Source organism: Hoplias malabaricus, chromosome 6 (genome assembly GCF_029633855.1).
Source record: "Hoplias malabaricus isolate fHopMal1 chromosome 6, fHopMal1.hap1, whole genome shotgun sequence".
Lineage (NCBI taxonomy): Eukaryota > Metazoa > Chordata > Actinopteri > Characiformes > Erythrinidae > Hoplias > Hoplias malabaricus.
The window spans coordinates 5382476-5405678 of NC_089805.1; the positions used below are offsets into that span (position 1 = coordinate 5382476).

Below are 23203 nucleotides of genomic sequence, written 5' to 3' on the forward strand. Positions count from 1 at the left end.
CTAGCATTTTATCTCAAAGAAATAAACATTTCAAAGCATTTGTGCCTAGGACTAGAGTCCAGCACAATCTGCTGATTTTCTAACACACTTAATCTTAATCTGTCACATTCGAATGTTAAAATCCCCAAGCTGAGCTGAGCAGGATGCACCTGCTGAATGATAGCCATGTTCAATAAAGGGTTTTAACAGTATTTACAAGTTGAAGTGGTATAATCAAAGCAGTAGTATAAGACCTGTGGTTCTCCTTGTGGTTCATTTCCAGCAGAAGGCAGGCACACCCAGTAAACAAATAAACTCACAAGATGAATGCAGATTAAAAGAGAGAGAGAGAGAGAGAGAGAGAGAGAGAGAGAGCAGATAATCATCAGACAAGAATGTAATGAAATGTGATGAAGAAAAAAGAATATATATATTTCTTCTTCATGACACTGAAACTGTGCTAAATGTTTGCTGGGAGCAGCCACTGGAAAAAAGAACTGATTTCAGACGACAAGAAGACAATCATATCTTGCGAGAGCGTGAATGAGAGAGAGAGAGAGAGAGAGTAAATAAGAGAAAATTATGCCTGAGTCAATGATATATTGAGAGTGAGTGAGTGAGTAAGTGAGTGAATAACTGGGTAAATGAGCGATGCTAGTTGTTCCATCACATCACACCATATCCTCAAGTGTACGAACTGACACTGTGGAGCATGAGGATGTTGTGGTTAAAGTGAGAGTAAAATTGAAGGGCAAAGGGTTGTTTCTTTTTCAGAAGTTATTCTGAGGGATATGAAGTAACTCATTTTAATAAGGAATGAAACGGAAATCAATTTTAAATGGAAAGTCACAATCAGTATATAAATAAATCCAAGAAGCTGTTACGGAGAGAAAGAAATTAAAGATATATCTGAAATTCTCAGAAGAATATACAGGACGCAATAGAGACGAGACCTCAGCCCTCAGCATCAGACCAAAGCAGCAAAGGATACTCCAAACAGCCACAAGATTAAAGCCACTAACACATGACAGAGTTAACACTATCTCATTACAACAGCACCTGTCAATGGGTGAGATATATTACACAGCAAATGAACAGACTGTTTTTGAAGTTGATTTGCTGCAAGCACAAGAATCCAAGAGATTTTTACCTGGGCCAAATTGTGATGGTTGTAATGACTTGGTCAGAGCATCCAAAAATGCAGCGAATGTTGAGTATTAAATGGTATGCATTGGTTAGTACCTACCAAAGTGGTTCAAGGTTCAACCGGTGAACAAGGGGCTTGAGAACCCAAGGCAAAGTGATGTACAAGTGGAGTGAATGCAAGCCAGTCTTTGCAAATCCAGCAAAAGAGCTACTGCAACAAAAACCACTTCTGCCAGTTGTGATAAGACGTAACAACGTGTCTCAACATTGTATCCCTTAGATCCTTTGTGTATCAGTGAGCCTAGGCACACCAGACCTGTCGCCAGTTCATTGATTGCCCTTCCTTGTACCACTTTTGGTAGTTAGTAACCACTATGTACAAGGTATGGCCCAAAAGACTTTCTCTGATGCTTGGACCATAACTTTATCACCAACAAACTTTGGCCTTTCTCAAAGTCACTCAGATCCTAATGCTTGTCCATTGTTCCTGATTCAAGATTGTTTCTGTGTTTGTCTTGTCACCTCTCAGTGACATTAATTTTTGTTGCTATTTTGCTAATGCTAAAGATGAATAATATGTATTAATCTTGAATTTCCCCTGGGGATAAATAAAGTAAATAAGTTAGTAAGTAAGTAAGTATGTGTGTGTATGTATCTATCTATCTATCTATCTATCTATCTATCTATCTATCTATCTACCCATTTTGAGTTTAAATAAAATCAAGGATGGCCTCTGACTACTGCTCAGTAATATATAAGGACAGTACTACACACCTGTGTATATGAAGCAGCTTATTAAACCTGACTGTTTACCACTTCACTGTACATAACAAAGGCAGTGATGGTGGAGATGGACATTGCCGGTGGAGCAAAGGAGAGAGAATTGAGAATTAAGGTCTCAGGACAGAACAATGTACACAGTGGGTGTATGTACTCAGGTGGACAGAAAAATGTACACCATGCACCAAAAACAAAACAAAACTGTTAAATAAACAGAAAATGCTCAGTGTGTACCAAGTGCATTCACAGCCCACCACGGAGACCGAAACAAGCACCTCCAGATTTACAACGTGTGTCGCTACTGTGACTCACATCTCTATGAGTGGAGTTAAGATTGTCACTAGAGGGTGTCTACAAGCATTCTGCTCACACTAATACTTGACACAGGTGTGTCTTCACCACACCTTACCCTGGAACGTAGTACACACTTAAACACACTCCCACACTTACATGTTCACAGATACCAAAGGTAAGGGCAGTCAGAAGTCTGAAAATGAGGGTGGCAGAAGAATATTCCTTGTCCATAATAAAGGCGAACCGCATGCACATTCTGATTGCAAGACTTCTATTTGGGCAGTGCAGACTGTGGCAGAGTGATATGCAAACATCAGAACTTAAAAATGAATAAACTTTACCTCTGGGGGGGGGATAACAGTGTTTTAGCTTATGGCAGGGTTTTGCTAGACACCCTGTTTTGTTTGCATCACTGATTGTATTCAATCGCTGCATCAAAACAGCATTGTGTTTACATTGTAGAAAAGGCTAATCTATATAGTTAAAAGTAGGTGTTTCCTCATTTCCTCAGAAATAATTAGATGGTTTCTGCACCTTTAGGGCTTTAGGCTAGATGTCGCAACAGTTCTGCAATGATTTGATGGCATTCAGCCACAAGTGGATCACCCCCTATGCCACATGTCTCATAGATCCACTGCTCCACAACCTAACACTTGTGATTTAGGGTCATGTGCAGCTGCTAAAAATAACTCAGGAATAGTTATAGGAAGAGTCTACAAAGGATTATGAGATTACTATTAGAACTGCAATATTAGAAGCAATAACACCAGCTGGGGTTAAACTAGGGAAAACTTGTATCTAATTATAGGTGAGCCAACAGGTTTTACAAAAGCAGATTGTATTTTTGATGTGTATGAATTTGATATGAGGGCGGCACAGTGGTGCAGCAGGTTAGTGTCGCAGTCACACAGCTCCAGGGTCCTGGAGGTTGTGGGTTTGATTCCCGCTCCGGGTGACTGTCTGTGTGGTGTGTTCTCCCTGTGTCTGCGTGGGTGTCCTCCGGGTGACTGTCTTTGAGGAGTTGGTGTGTTCTCCCTGTGTCTGTGTGGGTTTCCTCCGGGTGACTGTCTGTGAGGAGTGTGGTGTGTTCTCCATGTGTCTACGCGGGTTTCCTCCGGGTGACTGTCTGTGAGGAGTTGGTGTGTTCTCCCTGTGTCTGCATGGGTTTTCTCCGGGTGACTGTCTGTGAGGAGTGTGGTGTGTTTTCCCTGTGTCTGTGTGGGTTTTCTCCGGGTGACTGTCCGTGAGGAGTGTGGTGTGTTTTCCCTGTGTCTGCGTGGGTTTTCTCCGGGTGACTGTCTGTGAGGAGTGTGGTGTGTTTTCCCTGTGTCTGCGTGGGTTTCCTCCGGGTGACTGTCTGTGAGGAGTTGGTGTGTTCTCTCTGTGTCTGCGTGGGTTTCCTCTGGGTGCTCCGGTTTCCTCCCACAGTCCAAAAACACACGTTGGTAGGTGGATTGGCGACTCAAAAGTGTCCATAGGTGTGAGTGAATGTGTGTTGCCCTGTGAAGGACTGGCGCCCCCTCCAGGGTGTATTCCCACCTTGCGACCCTGAACTGGATAAGGGTTACAGATAATGAATGAATGAATGAATCATCTCTTCCTTTCAGAGCAACATTGTTAAGTTGGAACAGCACTAATTTGTTCCTGTTGAGACCGATTGTCTGGCTGATTTGTCTCTCTGTCTTGGAAGCTATTTATTATAAGCAGTAAGCAGTGCTCTAAAACCTGATATCTGGTTAAAACTACTATGTAAAATGACAATATAGGAACCAGCTTAAATGTAAAACTGCTGCCTGGCTTCAGTCACTACATGTTCCCTATGTTGACTTTGTCTCTCGGCTTTATTGGAATATCATGACATGCAGTTTAGACCGAGGTGTGGATGTTTCTGAGCTTGAGGTGAAGGCTAGGGTGGTGGCTGCCCTATATGAGCTGATAAAATATTCAGCAAAAAGCATGTGTATACTTCATTGCATGTTATATACAGATCCCTGTCCTGTGCAGGCTGCACAGAAATTTGCTGGTTGAGACTTTCCTCTTTTACACTTTTTTCCAGAGTTATTTGCTTCCATCATTTCCAGCCACTACGCCCCATTCTGAGTGACTGTCTGTGAGGAGCTTGATGTCCTGTGTCGAGGTGCTCCGGTTTCCTCCCATGGTCCAAACACACATTGGAAGGTGGATTGGCGACTCAAAAGTGTCCATATTTGTGTGTGTTGCCTTTGAGACATGTGAGGTCAGGCCACTTTTGTTAACAACTTTAGTTTGTGACAGTGTTATTGCTAATGCTTTGCCATTGAAAGTAGATGTAGAAACTCATGCTGTGTATTTTTCTCACTGTGACTGCCTTCATGTGAGGAGACCAGGAATGCTGGAAATGTGCCCTAATTGCTCTGATAATATGGTAAATGCCACACAGTGACTGTAAAGCCATATTACATCATCGTTATGGTATGCTACGCTTGCATTTAAGACAACAGTAACTTTTATGTTACTGGAAAGTTCATACATATCAAAATAATTCATTCATTCATTCATTATCTGTAAGCACTAATCCAGTTCAGGGTCGCTGTGGGTCCAGAGCCTACCTGGAATCATTGGGCGCAAGGTGGGAACACACCCTGGAGGGGGCGCCAGTCCTTCACAGGGCAACACAGACACACACATTCACTCACACACACACACACCTACGGACACTTTTGAGTCACCAATCCACCTACCAACGTGTGTTTTTGGACTGTGGGAGGAAACCAGAGCACCCGGAGGAAACCCATGCGGGCACAAGGAGAACACACCACACTCCTCACAGACAGTCACCCGGAGGAAACCCAGGCAGACACAGGGAGAACACACCACACTCCTCACAGACAGTCACCCGGAGGAAACCCATGCAGACACAGGGAGAACACACCACACTCCTCACAGACAGTCACCCGGAGGAAACCCACGCAGACACAGGGAGAACACACCACACTCCTCACAGACAGTCACCCGGAGGAAACCTACACAGACACAGGGAAAACACACCACACTCCTCACGGATAGTCACCCGGAGAAAACCCACGCAGACACAGAGAGAACACACCACCCTCCTCACAGACAGTCACCCGGAGGAAACCCACGCAGACACAGGGAGAACACACCACACTCCTCACAGACAGTCACCCGGAGGAAACCTACACAGACACAGGGAAAACACACCACACTCCTCACAGACAGTCACCCGGAGGAAACCCACAAAGACACAGGGAGAACACACCACACTCCTCACAGACAGTCACCCTTAGGAAACCCACGCAGACACAGGGAGAACACACCACACTCCTCACAGACAGTCACCCGGAGGAAACCCACGCAGACACAGGGAGAACACACCAACTCCTCACAGACAGTCACCCGGAGCGGGAATCGAACCCACAATCTCCAGGCCCCTGGAGCTGTGTGACTGCGACACCTACCTGCTGCACCACCGTGCCCTAAGAGATGATGATGTGTTTGGAAATACTGGATTGTGAAAAGCAAAGAAATGCAACCAGAATCTAAGACATAACTTTTGAAGTAGGAAAATACATCCATAGCTTATTGAAAACCAAAGGTTGGACCAAATGTCTATAGCAAGGCGTTTCATTGAATTACAGAAGTGTAACAGAACCTCACTTTAAAATGAGCAGAAATGGCTTTTTTTTTTTTTTTTCTGTGGAGTATGTGTGATTTTTTCACAAATAACATCAGCAAAACTTGAAATTTGAACTGGGATGTCTACGACTGTATGACCTCACTTGTGTGTCTGAGAGCATGTATGAAATGCCGGTCTTTTGAATTGAAAAATTTGTGTTGGCTGTAAAAACAGGAGGAGGGCTGGGGTGTGGGGCTCTCTTGTCTGTGTTATCTGTGTGCGCATTGTAATTATGTGTGATGCTTATATTTGGCATGGAAAAAAAATAATTTTTCTGTACTTGTCCTTTACAGTTTGAAAGGAGGGTCTAGCGTGCGTATCAACACACAGCCACACCATACACACACATGGCTGTCTGACTGGTTGAGGTTGCTGACAGGTAGGATCGCATAGTTCACTTTCTCTCTTAGTTTGTGTGTTTGAATTGCGGTGAATTCCTGACATATTTTCATAGACAATATGACTCTGAAAATATGAAGGCTTTTATTTTAGCTGCTCATAGCAATTCCCACACAAACTCAGCATAAAGGTTAATCTCATGGTCTCATGGTAGGATTGATTAATACTGAGGAGCCACAATTAGGCCTACATTCACAGGACAGGCAGGTTATCTGAGCACATGCGGTTTTTTAGGAAATGTACCTCAAGGGGAGATATTTCTCATTTACTCATACTCTCACGTACAGGGACTGCTCCACGAGTGAGTGCTACTGTGCTTTGATTCAGTGAGACTTCATTACATTTCCTGACAAAAGAAATTCACGGTAAAGTACTGTAAACTTATTAATAATTAATCATAATAATTTGGTATTATGGGCGGCACGGTGGTGCAGCAGGTAGATGTCGCAGTCACACAGCTCCGGGGACATGGAGGTTGTGGGTTCGATTCCCGCTCCGGGTGACTGTCTGTGAGGAGTGTGGTGTGTTCTCTCTGTGTCTGCATGGGTTTCCTCCGGGTGATTGTCTGTGAGGAGTGTGGTGTGTTCTCTCTGTGTCTGCGTGGGTTTCCTCCGGGTGCTCCGGTTTCCTCCCACAGTCCAAAAACACACATTGGTAGGTGGATTGGCGACTCAAAAAGTGTCCGTACGTGTGAGTGTGTGAGTGAATGTGTGTATGTGTCTGTGTTGCCCTGTGAAGGACTGGCGCCCCCTCCAGGGTGTATTCCCGCCTTGCACCCAGTGATTCCAGGTAGGCTCTGGACCCACCGTGACCCTGAACTGGATAAGCGCTTACAGATAATGAATGAATCAGGTATTTTGCTGTGGATTTTGGAAGCTCACACTGGATCTTAACACTTAGAACTTATAGCAAGTTCCCTTGCAAAAAAGAAGTAAACTGAGAAAAACTAAAAGCATTTTTTTAAATTCCAAAACATTTACAAACAACATGCAGGATTTCCCAAAAGAAAATGTGACTTACCAATAAAAAAAGTAATAATAATAATAATGAAAATCAAACAAGACATGATCATGAAGTAAATACATATATATGAAGAAGAAGTAATATATCTCTGATCATATATATATATATATAGTGATAGAAAACACTACTGAGAGATACTGATATTATAATGTAAAATTACAGTGCAGTAATGATGTGGAAACAGACTTAAATACATCTGAAAAGTATGTACAGTAAGTTTTTATATATAATGGTTAAGAATTTAAAAATATGATGTTTGAGACCTGTTTCTAGCATAAAATATATATATTACTATATACATACATATACAGTACGGCTGAGAGGTACAAAAGGGCACTGTAAGAAAAGCTTCACAATTTTAACATTCTTAGCTTTACATATTAATACTCAGAAGTCAACACTCAGAGAAAGTTTCTCACCAATGCACACTTTTTAGTTTATAACCAGTTACTAAAATGCAATTAAAACAGTGTAAATATGGAGAACATTCGCAAATAAGTGGACTTTAAAGCAAAAGGACTTTTAAAGTCAAATGTGTAAGCTGAATACAATTTGTTAGTCAAAGCTTTAAGTAAAATGTAAATTCTTGGCCAAAATGCAGGATATCAATAATTAAACACACACACACCAAAAATAAAAAGCTGTCAAAAAATGAACACATAAAGGTTCTAGAATCAAGAGATTTTTGTGCTACATTACGTGCCACCAAAAAAAATGTGCATGACAACAGTCAGTTATCTGTTAAACCCAGTATAAAGTGTGTGAGCAGGGACTTTTTCCTTCACTATTGAACAATATGTTGTGCTTTCAACTGTTTTACATTTCTGTCCATCTCTGGTCATTTTCTTCATTAATACTTTTACTTCTCTAACAATATTCTTACTGAATGTCACTAACTGAAAAGCTTATGCTTGTGTAGTTTGACGACAAACGAACATATGAACATTTGGCCACAATTCAAAACCATTTCTGTCATCACAATCAGACTGCATCCATCAACAACAGAATACACCTCACATTCTTCAGATATTTTAGTTAGAAAGGTCACAGCAGAGTAAACTCTAAATGATTTGCACTGTTCATGTTCATTAACACACACGGCCTCTCCCACTCAGTGGTATGCATCTGTTGACATTACCTGACTCTCACTAGTTGTTTTTAGTAAACTTAACCATGCGGGCTTCACAGGGCTGTTTACATCATCAATGAACTGAATCACGCAGCAGCGGTGTCCTGGGTTCAGTCCTCACTTGTATCTGTGTGGGTTTCCCCCTGGGGGCTCCAGATTCCTTCCGCCGTCCAAATCCCATGCTGTGACTGAGTATCTGGTTGACTGTTTGGTGTCTATTCATTCATGCACGGTGGTGCAGCAGGTAGTGTCGCAGTCACACAGCTCCAGGGACATGGAGGTTGTGGGTTCTTCCTGTGTCTGTTTGGGTTTCCTCCGGGTGACTGTCTGTGAGGAGTGTGGTGTATTCTCCCTGTGTCGGTGTGGGTTTCCTCCGGGTGACTGTCTGTGAGGTGTGTGGTGTGTTCTCGCTGTGTCTGCGTGGGTTTCCTCCGGGTGACTGTCTGTGAGGAGTGTGGTGTGTTCTCCCTGTGTCTGCGTGGGTTTCCTAAGGGTGACTGTCTGTGAGGAGTGTGGTGTATTCTCCCTGTGTCTGTGTGGGTTTCCTCCGGGTGACTGTCTGTGAGGAGTGTGGTGTGTTCTCCCTGTGTCTGCGTGGGTTTCCTCCGGGTGACAGTCTGTGAGGAGTGTGGTGTGTTCTCCCTGTGTCTGCGTGGGTTTCCTCCAGGTGACTGTCTGTGAGGAGTGTGGTGTGTTCTCCCTGTGTCTGCGTGGGTTTCCTCCGGGTGACTGTCTGTGAGGAGTGTGGTGTGTTCTCCCTGTGTCTGCGTGGGTTTCCTCCGGGTGACTGTCTGTGAGGAGTGTGGTGTGTTCTCCCTGTGTCTGCGTGGGTTTCCTCCGGGTGACTGTCTGTGAGGAGTGTGGTGTGTTCTCCCTGTGTCTGTGTGGGTTTCCTCCGGGTGACAGTCTGTGAGGAGTGTGGTGTGTTCTCCCTGTGTCTGCGTGGGTTTCCTCCGGGTGACAGTCTGTGAGGAGTTGGTGTGTTCTCCCTGTGTCCGCATGGGTTTCCTCCGGGTGACTGTCTGTGAGGAGTGAGGTGTGTTCTCCCTGTGTCTGTGTGGGTTTCCTCCGGGTGACTGTCTGTGAGGAGTGTGGTGTGTTCTCCCTGTGTCTGCGTGGGTTTCCTCCGGGTGACAGTCTGTGAGGAGTTGGTGTGTTCTCCCTGTGTCCGCGTGAGGAAACTGTAAACTGTAATACAGGGTCAGGATTATTAGCAGCTCTATTGTTACCCAATTATAAACAGGATGAAAGTCTGCCATCACACACGCGACAAATAGTATGCATACATTTACAAAAAAAGAAAACACACATTCACACATGAGAGAGAGAGAGAGAGAGAGAGAGAGAGAGAGAGAGAGAGAGAGAGAGAGAGAGAGAGAGAGAGTAAGACAGGGATAACCAGTTACCCTACCCAAACACAGGAAACTGCATCTTTAAAACTGAACAAAGCACAATGACTAAAGTTTAGGCCTTAAACTGAATGTGTGAAAAAATGATTTGAGCGACTAATTCAGTCCACTCTCAGCTGACAGAATGGTTTACAAATAGCTTGAAACTTGAGGCAGCTCCACTCTTTGTTCCAGCCTTTTCCAGGCTACATAACTAAAGTGGCCTCCTTTGATGTAGGCGTGTCACAATTCTGACATAATTGCATGATTGTTTGCATCGACTACAATCCTTTTTTTTGACAGCAGTTATTTTACACTGTGATTTTATTTCAGATCAAACAATAAGTGTATTAAGTGCATTTCCACAGCTGACTGAGGTTCATTGTCATATCCCTGATCGGTTTGAGAACTTCTGGTTTCTAATTCTGATGAAATAATGTTCATACAACATACAATGTTTCATTAAAATACGGTCATTAATTTCTAATTAACTTCTAAAACTCTGTGTTTACTGATTACATTGTGAGTGTGAATTAAATGTTCAGAGTTTTTTCTCTATTTTTATTTATCTCCAATGGCTCTATAATGTTAATGTTCTGCACTAATTAACAATAAAATGCTAGTTTCTGCTCCTAAACCACACACATTCCCCCTAAAAGACAGCCATTAAATGTTAAGCTACATGTGCATGATACATTAGGAAGGGAGTAAAGTAGATTTACCCTCTGGGAGACTTTGAAAAACATAATCAAAATTCATTTAATTCATTCATTCATTATCTGTAAGCGCTTATCCAGTTCAGGGTCACGGTGGTCCAGAGTCTAACTGGAATCATTGGGCGCAATGCGGGAATACACCCTGGAGGGGGCGCCAGTCCTTCACAGGGCAACGCAGACACACACACACACACACACACACACTCACACCTACGGACACTTTTGAGTCGCCAAGCCACCTACCAATGTGTGTTTTTGGACTGTGGGAGGAAACCGGAGCGGACACAGGGAGAACACACCACACTCCTCACAGACAGTCACCCGGAGGAAACCCACGCAGACACAGGGAGAACACACCACACTCCTCACAGACAGTCACCCGGAGGAAACCCACCCACACTCCTCACAGACAGTCACCCGGAGGAAACCCACGCAGACACAGGAAGAACACACCACACTCCTCACAGACAGTCACCCGGAGGAAACCCAAACAGACACAGGGAGAACACACCACACTCCTCACAGACAATAACCCGGAGGAAACCCACTCAGACACAGGGAGAACACACCACACTCCTCACAGACAATAACCCGGAGGAAACCCACTCAGACACAGGGAGAACACACCACACTCCTCGCAGACAGTCACCCGGAGGAAACCCACGCAGACACAGGGAGAACACACCACACTCCTCACAGACAGTCACCCGGAGGAAACCCACACAGACACAGGGAGAACACACCACACTCCTCACAGACATTCACCCGGAGGAAACCCACGCAGACACAGGGAGAACACACCACACTCCTCACAGACAGTCACCCAGAGGAAACCCACGCAGACACAGGGAGAACACACCACACTCCTTACAGACAGTCACCCGGAGGAAACCCACTCAGACACAGGGAGAACACACCACACTCCTCACAGACAGTCACCCGGAGGAAACCCACGCAGACACAGGGAGAACACACCACACTCCTCACAGACAGTCACCCGGAGGAAACCCACCCACACTCCTCACAGACAGTCACCCGGAGGAAACCCACGCAGACACAGGGAGAACACACCACACTCCTCACAGACAGTCACCCGGAGGAAACCCAAACAGACACAGGGAGAACACACCACACTCCTCACAGACAATAACCCGGAGGAAACCCACTCAGACACAGGGAGAACACACCACACTCCTCACAGACAATAACCCGGAGGAAACCCACTCAGACACAGGGAGAACACACCACACTCCTCGCAGACAGTCACCTGGAGGAAACCCACGCAGACACAGGGAGAACACACCACACTCCTCACAGACAGTCACCCGGAGGAAACCCACACAGACACAGGGAGAACACACCACACTCCTCACAGACATTCACCCGGAGGAAACCCACGCAGACACAGGGAGAACACACCACACTCCTCACAGACAGTCACCCAGAGGAAACCCACGCAGACACAGGGAGAACACACCACACTCCTCACAGACAGTCACCTGGAGGAAACCCACACAGACACAGGGAGAACACGCCACACTCCTCACAGACAGTCACCCGGAGGAAACCCACGCAGACACAGGGAGAACACACCACACTCCTTACAGACAGTCACCCGGAGGAAACCCACGCAGACACAGGGAGAACACACCACACTCCTCACAGACAGTCACCTGGAGGAAACCCACACAGACACAGGGAGAACACACCACACTCCTCACAGAGAGTCACCCGGAGGAAACCCACGCAGACACAGGGAGAACACACCACACTCCTCACAGACAGTCACCCGGAGGAAACCCGCGCAGACACAGGGAGAACACACCACACTCCCCACAAACAGTCACCCGAAGGAAACCCACGCAGACACATGGAGAACACACCACACTCCTCACAGACAGTCACCTGGAGGAAACCCACGCAGACACAGAGAGAACACACCACACTCCTCATAGACAGTCACCCGGAGGAAACCCACACAGACACAGGGAGAACACACCACACTCCTCACAGACAGTCACCTGGAGGAAACCACGCAGACACAGGGAGAACACACCACACTCCTCACAGACAGTCACCCGGAGGAAACCCGCGCGGACACAGGGAGAACACACCACACTCCCCACAGACAGTCACCCGAAGGAAACCCACGCAGACACAGAGAGAACACACCACACTCCTCACAGACAGTCACCCGGAGGAAACTCACACAGACACAGGGAGAACACACCACACTCCTCACAGACAGTCACCTGGAGGAAACCCGCGCAGACACAGAGAGAACACACCACACTCCTCACAGACAGTCACCCGGAGGAAACCCACACAGACACAGGGAGAACACACCACACTCCTCACAGACAGTCACCTGGAGGAAACCCGCGCAGACACAGAGAGAACACACCACACTCCTCACAGACAGTCACCCGGAGGAAACCCACACAGACACAGGGAGAACACACCACACTCCTCACAGACAGTCACCCGGAGGAAACCCACACAGACACAGGGAGAACACACCACACTCCTCACAGACAGTCACCTGGAGCGGGAATCAAACCCACAACCTCGAGGCTCCTGGAGCTGTGTGACTGCGACACTACCTTCTGCGCCACCGTGCCGCCCCCAAATTCATTTCAGTAACAGATTAATTATAAACATAAACAAGAACCATACACCTCAACACTAAGTTTGCTGTGACGATTTTCATTTGTCACTTGGACCTTGTTCTAATGAAATAAACAATTATTTAATGCTTAAAAATGATCTGTCACGGTGGGTCTTTCTTAAACCATTCTCTGAAGCATGAACTCTCAAAAACATCTGAAGACATACGTTTCTTTGCATGATCACTAATAGTTATATGAATTATATTAACAGTCCTTTCCTCAGTGCCTCAGTGCCTTTCTGAAGGTGAAGCTTGCTTTAGTAAAATTAGACGAGGTAACAGAGTGGACGTTGTACACAAACATGGAACAAATTATAATCATAAAGATAAAACGACTGCATAAAGATAGCACTAAGTAAAGAGGTGGGTTCAGATTTGTGTTTCAAAGGTGGAACTTAGATTAGATCACAAAGACTCTGTGGAAGCCCCTAAGTTTCATAGCTGTTACAATGAAAGCCCTGCAAACCACTGAGGATGAAAACTAAAGTATGAGGCCTGTGGAACAGAGAGTTCAGCAATGCATGATTGGGCAAGTCCATGTACAGCTTTGAAGGTTACGAGTAGAAACTTGCATTGAACCTGAAGAAGAAGAGGTATCCAGCGTAGTTTATGACGAAAAAGTGTAAGGTTGTGTTACCCACGATGTGGTGTTGAGTAAAAACTATTGCTGTCTAGTTTTGAGACATAGTGATGTTTAATGAATATATATGTGCTGGGAGACCACCATTAAGGCATAACATTCACTAACTAATAACTACATTACTACCTTGATGTCATGTGATAAACATCTCACATCATCTCAGGTGATCTACTGCAACTGCTGTATCTCTGCAAGTGTAAGGAAAGCTGAAAAATGATTAAGAACAAAGTGTTTTTAGAAATATAATGTGACACTTCTATCAAAACAACTTAAGATTAATTCAGTCATACAATTAAATTTAGATGGCAGAGAATCAAGGGATTCAGCAGGTAGGTGTTGCAGTCACACAACTCCAGGGACCTGGAGGTTGTGGGTTCGATTCCCGCTCCGGGTGACTGTCTGTGAGGAGTGTGGTGTGTTCTCTCTGTGTCTGCGTGGGTTTCCTCCGGGTGACTGTCTGTGAGGAGTGTGGTGTGTTCTCCCTGTGTCTGCGTGGGTTTCCTCCGGGTGACTGTCTGTGAGGAGTGTGGTGTGTTCTCTCTGTGTCTGCGTGGGTTTCCTCCGGGTGAATGTCTGTGAGGAGTGTGGTGTGTTTTCCCTGTGTCTGCGTGGGTTTCCTCCGGGTGACTGTCTGTGAGGAGTGTGGTGTGTTCTCCCTGTTTCTGCGTGGATTTCCTCCGGGTGACTGTCTGTGAGAAGTGTGGTGTGTTCTCCCTGTGTCTGCGTGGGTTTCCTCCGGGTGACTGTCTGTGAGGAGTGTGGTGTGTTCTCCCTGTGTCTGCGTGGGTTTCCTCCGGGTGACTGTCTGTGAGGAGTGTGGTGTGTTCTCCCTGTGTCCGCGCGGATTTCCTCCGGGTGACTGTCTGTGAGGAGTGTGGTGTGTTCTCCCTGTGTCTGTGTGGGTTTCCTCCGGGTGACTGTCTGTGAGGAGTGTGGTGTGTTCTCCCTGTGTCTGCGTGGGTTTCCTCCGGGTGACTGTCTGTGAGGAGTGTGGTGTGTTCTCCCTGTGTCTGCGTGGGTTTCCTCCGGGTGCTCCGGTTTCCTCCCACAGTCCAAAAACACACGTAGGTAGGTGGATTGGCGACTCAAAAGTGTCCGTAGGTGTGTGTGTGAGTGAATGTGTGTGTGTGTGTGTGTGCGTTGCCTTGTGAAGGACTGGCGCCCCCTCCAGGGTGTAATCCCACCTTGCGCCCAATGATTCCAATGACCCTGAACTGGATTAACGCTTACAGATAATGGATGGATAAATGAAATAGTTCTGATTATTTTAATAATTTAAATTAAAAGTTTTGCAAAGTACTGCATATTCAAATAAACACAGGGGTTACTGAAATAATCTAAGAAAACAGTAAAAGGCGTTTTAAAACCTAGCATATCTTATTCCACTGGGTTTTTCTCCAATGGTTACTCACACGACTGCTCAGCTTCACAAGGCAGTAATGATATGAGTATCTAGTTTACGCTATTTCTCTCACATGAACTACAATACACATTTACTGGTAGGTACAACATTATCTGTGGAGCTGTATGTAATGCTCAAATGCTTAAGCGTTTTACACCTGACTTATGTATTAAATTTAAAAGATGGTGAAATACAATTTAAAGAAAAAACAGAAATGGCCTACAAACATATATCCTTTAAGAAGATTTAATGAGCACACACACAAAACGTCAGCCTGTATACGATGTAGGTGGCTTCCATTTGTTGAAGTAACTGAGAGGCTTAGAGAGGTGAGGTAAGGCCTTTAGGCTTGTGTCCTAACCCCCTTCTGATCGCATTTTACGCAGAGACAGCAGATGAGAAAACAAATAGAACAGGAAGCAAACCATCTGCTTTCCCAAAAAAATGATTCATAAAGACATCTAAGGGTGGAGGGCGCTTGGAAAGAAAAACAGAGGGAATTACAAACACAGGAAATAAAGGACAGATAAAATGTACCAGATGAAGAGCAGGACAAGACACTAGATCGACTTAAAATAAGAGAGTTTGGAATCGGAGTCAAGGAGATGACGCTGCGATGGCTGTCGACTCATCTTTGGAGATATCGAGTGATGGGGCTTTTGGTGACCCTCGCAGTGACTGTGGTCCTCATCATTCTGGCGACGCAGTCCCTGCAGAACAACAGGTGAGGGACCGGCAGAAATCTCAAGATTAATAACAGGACGCGGCTGTGTAAACTCTAAGAACAGGAACAGACTGTGGAACCTTAACCTTAAGGTGCTTTAGGGAAGATCTTTCCCAGATTATTCATGTTGTGTGGCGTTTTAATTGACGTCAGATACATAAAACATAATTAATGCTGCTAAACTTAAAACTCTGGCGGCACGGTGGCGCAGCAGGTTAGTGTCGCAGTCACACAGCTCCAGGGACCTGGAGGTTGTGGGTTCTAGTCCCGCTCCGGGTGACTGTCTGTGAGGAGTGTGGTGTGTTCTCCCTGTGTCTGCGTGGGTTTCCTCCGGGTGACTGTCTGTGAGGAGTGTGGTGTGTTCTCCCTGTGTCTGCGTGGGTTTCCTCCGGGTGACTGTCTGTGAGGAGTGTGGTGTGTTCTCCCTGTGTCTGCGTGGGTTTCCTCCGGGTGACTGTCTGTGAGGAGTGTGGTGTGTTCTCCCTGTGTCTGCGTGGGTTTCCTCCGGGTGACTGTCTGTGAGGAGTGTGGTGTGTTCTCTCTGTGTCTGCGTGGGTTTCCTCCGGGTGAATGTCTGTGAGGAGTGTGGTGTGTTCTCCCTGTGTCTGCGTGGGTTTCCTCCGGGTGACTGTCTGTGAGGAGTGTGGTGTGTTCTCCCTGTTTCTGCGTGGATTTCCTCCGGGTGACTGTCTGTGAGAAGTGTGGTGTGTTCTCCCTGTGTCTGCGTGGGTTTTCTCCGGGTGACTGTCTGTGAGGAGTGTGGTGTGTTCTCTCTGTGTCTACGTGGGTTTCCTCCGGGTGACTGTCTGTGAGGAGTGTGGTGTGTTCTCTCTGTGTCTGCGTGGGTTTCCTTCGGGTGACTGTCTGTGAGGAGTGTGGTGTGTTCTCTCTGTGTCTGCGTGGGTTTCCTCCGGGTGACTGTCTGTGAGGAGTGTGGTGTGTTCTCCCTGTGTCTGCGTGGATTTCCTCCGGGTGACTGTCTGTGAGAAGTGTGGTGTGTTCTCCCTGTGTCTGCGTGGGTTTTCTCCGGGTGACTGTCTGTGAGGAGTGTGGTGTGTTCTCTCTGTGTCTACGTGGGTTTCCTCCGGGTGACTGTCTGTGAGGAGTGTGGTGTGTTCTCTCTGTGTCTGCGTGGGTTTCCTCCGGGTGACTGTCTGTGAGGAGTGTGGTGTGTTCTCTCTGTGTCTGCGTGGGTTTCCTCCGGGTGACTGTCTGTGAGGAGTGTGGTGTGTTCTCCATGTGTCTGCGTGGGTTTCCTTTGGGTGACTGTCTGTGGGGAGTGTGGTGTGTTCTCCCTGTGTCTGCGTGGGTTTCCTCCAGGTGACTGTCTGTGAGGAGTGTGGTGTGTTCTCCCTGTGTCTGCGTGGGTTTCCTTCGGGTGACTGTCTGTGGGGAGTGTGGTGTGTTCTCCCTGTGTCTGTGTGGGTTTCCTTCGGGTGACTGTCTGTGGGGAGTGTGGTGTGTTCTCACAGTCCAAAAACACAGGTTGGTAGGTGGATTGGTGACTCAAAAGTGTCCGTAGGTGTGAGTGTGTGAGTGTGTGAGTGTGTGTTGCCCTGTGAATGACTGGCGCCCCCTCCAGGGTGTATTCCTGCCTTGCGCCCAATGATTCCAGGTAGGCTCTGGGCCGACCGCGACCCTGAACTGGATAAGCTCTTACAGATAATGATTAAATTAATGAATCAATCAAATTTATGATTTGTGTCTCAAAAAACACCAAAAATCATAAGAGCAAGTTTTAACTTAACAAGCAAAATATTATTTTAAACACAACATTGTCTGAGAAAATTACATGATGGGGCGTCTGTTTTGTGGAGTATACACTTAAAATAGCCACAAAAACCTCATAGCTCCAAAGCATAGCAGAAAAGAGAATAAATTCCAGTCACAAAATATGTCAATGCTGATTAAGCTTGATTTAATTTCTCGACAGGAGCAACAGTGTGAGGCCATCAGGTGAGAGGAAACACCAAAAAGGTTATAATTACAAGCACATACCAGATCACTCAAGATCTGCACCAGGACATATGTTGAGCAGTGGAAAGGGAATAAAGGGCAGGCTGATTCCCACTGCTGACTCAGTAAACCAGGCCATGAAGAAGAGAAGCAGCCGTCTACCTGTGGCCTTCCTCAAAACACACAAGACCGGCAGCAGCACAGTCCAGAATCTTCTGTTTCGGATTGGAGAAAAAAACAAAGCCACTTTTGCCTTCCCATACTACACCTACCAGTTCAACTACCCAGAGAGGTAGGCAAAAGCAAAATACCTAATTAACAATTCATTTAACCCATAAAAAATGTCCAAGAGAAAATACCCTAATGCCTTAAAAGTGCATTAGAGATCTGCTTTCAATCAGCATTCACAGATCTATGAATATGCAATTAACCCACTGTTATCTCCTCTTTCACCAAATGCACCTTTGCCGCTTGCCTCCAGCTCAAAAGCCCCAAGTTCACAGGGTTGGTTCCTCAGGTTTATGACGTAAGAAAAGCTGTCTCTCTGATTCTGCCTGTTTCAGACAATATTTGGAACAGAATTTTCAGAGTGAAAGTGCTCAGCCATATCTTTGACTGCATATTTCACATGTGAAACATATGAATAAAACATCCCACACACACGTGAACAAGATAAAAGCTTGATATTGACTCAAGGAGGTCTTAAGCTGAAATTAGTTCTACACAAGACTGAAAAGAATTCATTCATTATCTGTAACATTTATCCAGTTCAGGGTCGCGGTGGGTCCAGAGCCTACCCGGAATCATTGGGCACAAGGCAGGAATACACCCTGGAGGGGGCGCCAGTCCTTTACAGGGCAACACAGACACACACACACACACATTCACTCGCACCTACGGACACTTTTGAGTCACCAATCCACCTACCAACGTGTGTTTTTGGACCGTGGGAGGAAACCGGAGCACCCGGAGGAAACCCACGCAGACACAGAGAGAACACACCACACTTCTCACAGACAGTCACCCGGAGGAAACCCACGCAGACACAGGGAGAACACACCACACTTCTCACAGACAGTCACCCGGAGGAAACCCACGCAGACACAGAGAGAACACACCACACTCCTCACAGACAGTCACCCGGAGGAAACCCACGCGAACACAGGGAGAACACACCACACTCCTCACAGACAGTCACCCGGAGGAAACCCACGCAGACACAGGGAGAACACACCACACTCCTCACAGTCACCCGGAGGAAACCCACGCAGACACAGGGAGAACACACCACACTCCTCACAGACAGTCACCCAGAGCCGGAATCGAACCCACAACCTCTAGGTCCCTGGAGCTGTGTGACTGCGACACTAACCTGCTGCACCACTGTTCCACCCAAAATCCTAGTTCCAATGCAAAAATAATAATTTTAAATATTTGTAACATGACCCAATGATGACTGACAGATGACGTAAAATCAACAAAAGCTTTGTTTTTGTCACCATTTGAAGGTATTGCTATTTGTTTATTCACTTCATTTCACCTGTGAAAAGGTTGTGTTAAAGGCTGCATGCTTGAAGGACATGATGAACAAGGTAAAGAAGTTAAACAATTAAATTAAACCCAGTTTAATCATGTAAACATTTGCTAAGTTCTGTTTCATCGTTAGGGCTCTAACAACATATAAATATATTAATATATAAATAAATTGAGGAGTATATTTTTGTATACTTCAGTATAATGCTGAATACATCATCGTCATTACATTTGTGACAAACTCATAATAATTTTAATATGAAAAATCTAAAGTAAGTGAAGGATGTTGTACTAAGCACACGTTTCCTTATTTACAGCGAAATGTGATTATAAATAATTTCTTCAGTTTTATTTGAATAAGCTCCATTTCTTTGTGCTGTTCAAATAAAAGTCAAATATACATTTGTTTAAATATGTTCAAAAAGACAAAGGCTTTCAGGGGGTGGTCTAATTTTCACGACTGTATCCCCACATTTCTGTCACATCACATGCTCTGTTCACAGGGCCATTACAAAACAATCTCCACAATCTCCACACTCTTCATCTTCAGGATATTAATAGTCTGTTATATTGTGTCTTCAGTGAGACTTTCAGATCTCTGAGACACTTTGAAAATAAAGAGATAATATCCGCGGAAGGAAGCTAAACGTGTAGTCTTTCCACGGTGTGGAAGTTGTGTTCGTATTTCGTCATCTAGCGGCGACAGAGTGCAACTACTGCACCATTTAAGGTGAAAGAGAAAATCCAAATGAATCGATTGCTCATCCTTGGTGACCCGGATGTGAACTCTGACTCTTTTTCACTCGTATTTTGGCGTCTGTAGTTCGTCTACAGAATTTGAGCAACTTCCAAATATATTGTTTGAAGGTTTTTAAGCTTGATTTTTTAAATATGAATTTATTAACCTTGAATAATAACAGTGAAAATTCACGAGTTCTATTCAAGAACAATTATATTCCGATGCATAATTGTGAAGCAAAATATTCGGAGGTGGAAATCTCAAGACTTAAATTCAAAAGTAACAAAATTCAGTTGCATAATCTCAGTGCTATAAATTCAAAGGTGGTAATATTTCCGTAGTCCGCCCAGAAAACGCTGTACAAAATGCCAGTGACCCTCCGGCTTTGCCTTCAACGGACCAACTGTGGTCTGCCATCTCCTTGCTATCAGGGATATCACAATCATAAAAAATGAGTTAAATAATCAAAACAGACCAGAGGAAGACATGTTTATGTGTTTGGGGGGCGGGGGTGATGAGGTCACGTGTGCTTTTAGGTCCTTAACACCTTTATTTGCTACACAAAACATGGGAATTTCTTTTTTACTTCATCCGAGAACTTACATTTACGTTTCGCCATAGCTGCTCGAGATGAGGTTTGGTACACGAGCTTTTCCTGACGTAAACAAGGACTACTGACGTGCAGACTGACCAATTAAATGTTTACAGAGGTTATCGACCAATAACGGTAGCTCTACAGTCAGACCGTCCAATCAGAAGATTTTAGGGCTACTTCACCACGCCCCCTTCTCACTCAAGCGAACCAATCGGAGTAGGAGAGGGCGGGACTAGTTTGTGAAGGAAACTTCTCGAAGTTCTATGTAAGCTCTAGAAAAACAAAATCCCGGACATTTTTTAAGTCTAAAAAAGTTGACCTGTCCGGGTAAAAGAAGACGTCTGGTCACACTAATGAAATGTAACAGCTGTGGCTTCACAGATGAAGCATTATTTTTACGTAAAACTATTTTTAAGCTTATGTCTCTACTTAAATTATAAAAATGCAACAAAATGTTTAATATAATGCAGAGGAGGGTCTCTGTGAGGAGTTTGGTGTGTTCTGCCCTTACCTCCAGGCGCTCCGGTTCCCTCCCATGTCCAAAAACACACGTTGGCAGGTGGATTGGTGACTCAAAAGTGTTCATAGGTGTATGTGAGTGTGTGTGTTGCCCTGTGAAGGACTGGTGCCCCCTCCAGAGTGTATTGCTGCCTTGTGCAGTGATTCCGGGTTATTCTGGACCCACTACAGCCCTGAACTGGAGTGGTTAGTCAATGAATGAATAATGCAGAGTACTTTATAAAATATAATTTTCCACATACAATGTGACTTTTAAACTTAAATTTCAAAATAGTTTTACAGAACTGTGTTGGGTTTACTGTGAATTATGTGTTGCTTTAGCAGTTGTCTCGCACATATTAAAGTTAAATGTACATTTTATTTAGTGTTCCATATTTAGTTCTTGTACCTTTTTTGTGTGGATTCAGGTTCAGAGCAGAATTTGTGGATGAACTTCCAGAAGGTTCTTCTCAGTTCGATCTGCTGTGCAGTCATATGCGACTGGACTTGAACCAGCTGAGACAGGTGATGCCTCCAAACACTGTCTTCATAACCATCCTCCGAGAGCCCATCACCACCTTTGAGTCTGTCTTCAGCTATTATACCTCCACAGTTCCCGCTTTCTCCAAGGCAAAACAAACTGCCGCTAGGTCTGGAAACATGCACACCACCGGGCTCTCCGTCTTCCTGGAGGATCCGGAAAGCTTTTGGGACCCAAAAGAGCCCAGGAATGGCCTGGCTAGGAACCCCATGTGCTTTGACATGGGCTTAAACAATGAGGAGTGGAATGCTACCTGGCCAGAAGACTTGTATCATCTGGAGGAGGCCTTTGACCTGGTGATGATCACAGAATATTTTGATGAGTCACTGGTCCTCCTGGGGTCGCTACTAGGGCTGGAGCTACAAGACTTGGCCTATGTCCGGATGAACGCTCTGCACAGCAGCGATGTCACTCTGCTGGATGAGGATGCTAAAGCCAAGCTGCGTACTTGGAATGCATTAGACTCCCTTCTCTATGACTTCTTCCTGCAGGAGTTCTGGGTGAAGGCTGAGCATTTTGGCCTGGAAAGGCTCAAAGCAGGGGTTGCTGAGCTCAGGGCCTCAATGGAGGAGATACGCCGCAAGTGTGTTTCCAAGGCTGCAGTGCACCCTAATGACCTGGAGGACTTGGTGCGGCCCTGGCAGACAGATACAGCCACTATAATGGGATATAAAATGCAGAGGAACCTCAGCTTGGAGGACCAGAGTTTCTGTGTGCGGCTAGTTCTGCCTGAACTGCAATATCACTCTCATCTGTACTTCCAGCAATATGGCAGAGACATGAGGACTGTGCCTGCAGACTAACTTAAAATTACAGCTTCAAATATTCACTGCAATGTTGTGGCTACTCTGGTGTCAGCACTGCAGAAACTGCACTATGTAACTTTTGGAGTAGGGTAGGAATATCCCTCCCTCCCTCTTGATTTCAGGACAGCACTGTGAACGTGATTTACACTCTGCAACTGTAAGCAAAAATAAATAAAAAACAGCAAAACCCAGAAATATACTATTGTACTTTTTTAATTACTTAGTGTAATTAAGTATTTTAATTAAATGTCTAAGCGTTTGAAAGGGCATTTTTTCCTTTTTTTGTATAATAATAAGTAGTTTTGCCCACATCTCACCGAGATCAGAAAAGTCAATTTTACACAAGTCCTTCAGCAAAAGCACAGCACATCTTCAAATAAATAATGCAACTACACTGTAAAAAATTGCTTTAAATTTACAGCAAGTCTGCTACAGTATTTTACTGTAAATCACAGTATTTACAGTAAATTATTGTATTATTCAATTACAGTAATACGCTGTAAATTTGAAATACAGTAGTGTTCCTGTAAAAATACGGTAAATGGCTGGGAACTCTGCTGCCAGTGTTTTC

At 45.1% G+C, this 23203-nt stretch overlaps 1 protein-coding gene across 1 annotated transcript; it reads left to right on the forward strand.

The window, feature by feature from the left end:
• The first annotated feature begins 15845 nt into the window (after window positions 1–15845).
• LOC136700442 (galactose-3-O-sulfotransferase 2) lies at window positions 15846–22767 on the forward strand. Its single transcript, XM_066675804.1, has 3 exons — window positions 15846–15964; window positions 17898–18212; window positions 21714–22767. The coding sequence occupies exons 1-3, from the start codon at window positions 15846–15848 to the stop codon at window positions 22627–22629; spliced, it is 1350 nt and encodes a 449-aa protein (XP_066531901.1). The 3' UTR covers window positions 22630–22767.
• Window positions 22768–23203: the final 436 nt, after the last annotated feature.